A 5,490-nucleotide genomic window follows, 5' to 3' on the forward strand; every position below is an offset into this window, starting at 1 on the left:
TGCAGAGCTGACCCTGACGTCGTGGCACCTGGAGGGCACATGGCAGCCCAGGACGAGAGCTCCGTGCTGAGGGGCCTGGGCAATGGGTGCAAATCCCTGCTGGGACAAGACGCGGTCGGACGGGGACAGCAGGCCTGGGCTCAGGGGCCCGCAGGAGCCCACTGGGCACAGGGCTCCCAGGTCGGGGCTGCCACAGAGGCCGTGGTCAGGTGGGGCAGCCAGGGAAAACCTGAGCGGGGACCCAGGGGCCGAGGCCCTGGGGACGTGATCCAGGTGGTCACCCAGCACTGACCAGGCCGAGGAGTCCAGGTTCTGTGGCCACAGCGAGCCGGGCCATGCGCCTGGTGTGCAGACTCCCTGAAGCACGTGGGCGTGGTGCTCAGAGCCACCCCAGGCCTGGACCCCTGAGACCCTGGGGGTCACACAGCCTCCTCTCTTGCAGCCTCCACCACGGCCCCCTCGGTCTTCCCACTGGCCCCCAGCTGCGGGTCCCAATCCGGCTCCACGGTGGCCCTGGCCTGCCTGGTGTCAGGCTACTTCCCCGAGCCTGTAACCGTGTCCTGGAATTCCGGCTCCTTGACCAGCGGTGTGCACACCTTCCCGTCCGTCCTGCAGTCCTCAGGGCTCTACTCCCTCAGCAGCATGGTGACAGTGCCCTCCAGCAGGTGGCCCAGCGAGACCTTCACCTGCAACGTGGCCCACCCGGCCAGCAACACTAAAGTAGACAAGCCAGGTGAGACGTCGGACCTCAGAGAGGGGTCCACTCGGGGACAGGCCAGGTCAGCTGTCCTGGACCCACGTCACCGGGGAGTCACCTCAGTGTCCCCGCCCTCAAGGCCTCCCCTTTCTGGGAAGGTGTCCTCTGGGCGTGGCTGCCTGGTCCAGATGACCACAGGCTGCATTCCCCACTGCATTCTCGGGGCCCATTGGGTGCCACTGGACAGGGATCCCCTCATGAGCTGGCCTGACCTAAGTTCACCCCATGACCTGTGCCCACCCCAGGCCCCCAGTAACCCCCAGTCTGCTCTCTCTGCAGTGGTCAAACAATGCGAGTGCAAGTGTAACTGTAACAACTGCCCATGCCCAGGTGAGTCAGCAGGGCCCCGCTCTGCACCCCAAGCAGATGGTGCACAACCAGGCACAGCCTTATGGGTTAATGGGTGCTCAAGAGGAAGTCGCCCAAACCTGACCTCTGTACGCTGTTTCCCCTTCAGGTTGTGGCCTGCTGGGAGGGCCTTCGGTCTTCATCTTTCCCCCGAAACCCAAGGACATCCTCGTGACTGCCCGAACACCCACGGTCACTTGTGTGGTGGTGGATCTGGACCCAGAAAACCCTGAGGTGCAGATCAGCTGGTTCGTGGATAGTAAGCAGGTGCACACAGCCAACACGCAGCCTCGTGAGGAGCAGTTCAACGGCACCTTCCGTGTGGTCAGCGTCCTCCCCATCGTGCACCAGGACTGGCTTTCAGGGAAGCAGTTCAAGTGCAAAGTCAACAACAAAGCCCTCCCGTCCCCCAGTGAGAAGTTCATCTCCAAGACCCCAGGTAGGCAGCAGGGCAAAGGGGCTGCAAGGAGGGAGAGTTGCCCTATAAACTAAAACCAGTCCTCCACCCTGGTGTTGACCATCTGTGCTGACCCTTTACCCCACAGGGCAGGCCCATCAGCCTAATGTATATGTCCTGCCACCATCGCGGGACGAGATGAGCAAGAACACGGTCACCCTGACCTGCCTGGTCAAAGACTTCTTCCCACCTGAGATTGATGTGGAGTGGCAGAGCAATGGACAGCAGGAGCCCGAGAGGAAGCACCGCATGACCCCGCCCCAGCTGGACGAGGACGGGTCCTACTTCCTGTACAGCAAGCTCTCTGTGGACAAGAGCCGCTGGCAGCGGGGAGACGCCTTCGTATGTGCGGTGATGCACGAAGCTCTACACAACCACTACACACAGAAATCCCTCTCCCATTCTCCGGGTAAATGAGCAACACGCCCGGCACCCAGCAAGCCCCCCACCTTGGCTCTCAGGATCCCCTGAGGACGCCTGAGCCCCCGCCCCTGTGTACATAACCCCGGGTAGGCACCCATCATGAAATAAAGCACCCAGCACTGCCCTGGGACCCTGCACGCTGTCATGGTTCTTTCCGAGGTAGAGCTCGGGACACCCGGGCCCTGGGTGGTACGGGCAGGCCAGCTCTGAGTCTAAGGTGTCACCACTGGTGGGTGAGCTCTGCACCTCGAGTGGGGAGGGCGGCACAGGCTGCCACAACGTGGGGCCGGGAGCCGCCTGAGCCTGGGGAGCGCACTTTGGCAGAGGTGCAGCCCCTGTGCGCCCTCAATCCAGCCAGAAGCTAGCCAGGGCTGGGGTGTGTGGACGGGGACGGCAGGAGTTGTCCCCTCCAGGGCCCCTCAGGGAAATGAGCACACAGACCTTCCCACCTCTGTACCGAGTTGTGGGACACTGGCCTGTCCTCATGCCCTGGGCTCCCTGTCCCCTGGGCCTGCGGAGAGCTCTGCTTGGTAGCTCTGTGTCAACGCAGTAGCCATGCTTGTCCTGTCAGGAGGGGACAGGCCCTGTTTGCCCTCAGACACGACACTCCATCCATGTACAGTCCCCCACCCTGCCTCCAGTGACGAGGTCCCCCCTGAGTTCATCCCCCCTGGGACCAGGCCTGTCCACTCATGGGGACCTCACCCCGTGCCCCAGTGGGGCAGAGGCAGGTGGCCCTGAGTGCCCAGGGGAGGGACCACTGGAGACCTCCACATGGACGCTGAGTCCAGATCCACTGAAAACAAGCCCATCGTGCTGAGCACCGCCACCTTCTCACACACACACACACACACACACACACACACACACACACACACTCAGACCTTATACCCTGGTCCTCACACAGGACCAGCTGCAGTGCCCAGAGCAGAGCCAGTCTTGGGAACCCTCACCATGGACAACACCCTGGTCCCCACCCCCTCCACTGCCCGTCATCTGCTCAGCAGCTCATCCACACACTGACCACACCGACCCGCCCTCCTCTGCCCCAGGGAGCCTACACCCCCTCTTGACGTGCACAAAACCCCCACAAACCAGCTTATCCTGATGCTCCCACCCACTTGTTCACTAGGGACACTCCCTGTCACTCTGGGCCCTTCCTTATTCTCCGCTGACCCTCCCAAAAGGGCCTGTACCCCCAGGGCAAGAGGAGGTGGGCACCCTTCTCCCCACAGGGTCCCAGCACAGGGCAGAGCACAGAGGGTGTGGGTCCCCACTGGCCTGGCCCAAGCGGTAGGGCTGGGGTGCTGAGGCTGGCACCCAGGGTTGCAGAGGGCTGTGACTGTCCCTCAGGGAATCTGCCCCTCCGCCGGCCCAGTACTGACCACCCCCTTCCTTTCCAGAACTGATCCTGGATGACAGCTGTGCTGAGGACCAGGACGGGGAGCTGGATGGGCTGTGGACCACCATCTCCATCTTCATCACCCTCTTCCTGCTCAGCGTGTGCTACAGCGCCACTGTCACCCTCTTCAAGGTGGGCACACCCGTACTGTCCCTGGACTATGGCCCACTGTCCCGTCGCTGTCCTCACCATGTGTCCACACAGACCCCACAATGCCCATGTGGTGATCCTACAATTTTGCATGATGTCTCTTCGCTGTCCCTTCACTGTCCTCTACTTACCTGTATAATGTCCCCACGGTATCCCCTCACTGTCCCCTCACCATCCTCTCACAATCCCCACACATTCCACAGACTGTCCTCTCGCAGTCTCCTCACAGTCCCCTCATGTCCCTACACTGTGCCTCCGCTGGCTCCTCACTGGCTCCTCTCTGTCCCCTACTGTCCCCACACTGTTCCCAATTATCCCCTCACTGTTCCCTCACTGTCTCCTCAAAGTCCTCTCAGAGTCCTCTCAATGTCCCCACACTGTCCCCACATATGGTATCCCCTCACCATATACATAATGTCCAAATACTGTCTGCTCACTCTCCCCACACTGTCATGAAAATGTCAGCTTTCTATGCCCTCAGCGTCCCCAAAAGGTCTGCTCACTGTCCTCTCACTATACTCTCACTGAAGCCTCACTGTCCCCACACAGACCCCTCACTCTCTCCTCACTGTCCCCTCACTGTCTCCTCACTACCCCCACACTGTCCCTTCTCTGTCCCACCCTTGTCCTCTCACTGTCTGCTCCCTCTCCCCCACACTGTCCCTTCCAGGATCCCCTCACACTACCTAGCCTTGGGGCAGGAGCTTGGTCATGGAGGGAGGTGGTCTGTGGGGGTCCAGGCCAAGCTCACACCCTCCCCTCCCTGCTGCAGGTGAAGTGGATCTTCTCGTCAGTGGTGGAGCTGAAGCGCACGATTGTCCCCGACTACAGGAACATGATCAGGCAAGGGGCCTAGGGCAAGCCCTCTGGGATGGATGTCCAGCATTGCCCTAGACCCCATGTAGGAAATGGGTGCCTCGGTTTGTGCCGCTTGCCTGCTTCCAGGCCTGCTCCTCTACTCTCTGACCTCACCAAGCTCTGACCTCACGGTCATCCTGGGCCTGCACCTCCACCATCTGGCCTCGTGGCCACCATGAGCTGCCTTGCCCCCTGACCCACTGTCTGGAGAATCAAGGGAACACCAAGAATGCCCCCAACCTGAGCTGAAAGACACCTGCTGGCCCCTCCTAGCAGCCACCAAGATATGCCTGGGGCTATGTGGACACTAAGGCATTGGGCAGTATGGCCCTCAGGGGATGGCCCCTGGGTAAAGCAGCTCATTTGTTCCCACAGGAGGCAGAGGGCTGGCGAGCTCAGGGTCTATCTGGTCAGGGTATGTCCTCTGTGCACACCCTGTCCAGACCAGGCTCCAGAATGCAGGATGTTCCCAGACAGGCACGTTCTGGCGCATCAAGAGGAAGCCTTGGGCTCCTGTCACCCAACGGGGAAACCCCTGACATGTCGCTAATAGTCAGTCAGGTCTTCTCCACCAGAGGAGACCACAGTGAGAGGGCCCTGGCCTGAGGCTGCTGCAGGAGCCCCATAGCTGCTGGACGACAACACTTGAGGAAGAAGTTTTGTCACCCAGACAGGCCTCCTGGAGAGGGGCCTGCTGACCTGGTGGCAGGCAGGCGGACACAGGCTCCATGGACAGAGCTGGAGGGTCCCGGGAGGCCAAGGCAGCAGACCCAGCCCACTCTGTCCTGTGGCCTGGACCTGAGTCCCATGGGGCAAGAACTTCTTCTAGCATGCAGTTCTGGGGGAGGAGAATAGGGGGCAGAGAGAGAGCCTGCAGCCATGGGTAAGGGCCGGGAGGCCCCTACGCCTGGATCTCTGACTGTCCTGGAACTAGTGCCAGGTGGGAGCCCCTATATGGCCTGAGACGGCCGTGCCGGGGAGAAGAAGCAGAGCCCCTGTGCTCCCTGGGAGAGAATGTGCAGGGATCATGCAAATGAAAGCCACTCTTGTAGCTTGGCTAGCTTGTTTTAATCTCTTTACATTTCTGGAGCTTAT

General features: G+C 61.0%; 1 gene segment (V, D, J or C); it reads left to right on the top strand.

Annotated features, from left to right (window-relative positions):
• Positions 1-335: 335 nt before the first annotated feature.
• LOC129514713 (immunoglobulin heavy constant gamma 2-like) lies at positions 336-2,116 on the top strand. The segment is given in 5 exon segments: positions 336-366; positions 428-733; positions 1,037-1,087; positions 1,215-1,544; positions 1,651-2,116. Coding segments are annotated over 5 exon segments (1,047 nt in total).
• The last annotated feature ends 3,374 nt before the right edge of the window (positions 2,117-5,490 follow it).

This window comes from Nyctereutes procyonoides, unplaced genomic scaffold (genome assembly GCF_905146905.1).
Source record: "Nyctereutes procyonoides isolate TBG_1078 unplaced genomic scaffold, NYPRO_anot_genome, whole genome shotgun sequence".
Classification (NCBI taxonomy): domain Eukaryota; kingdom Metazoa; phylum Chordata; class Mammalia; order Carnivora; family Canidae; genus Nyctereutes; species Nyctereutes procyonoides.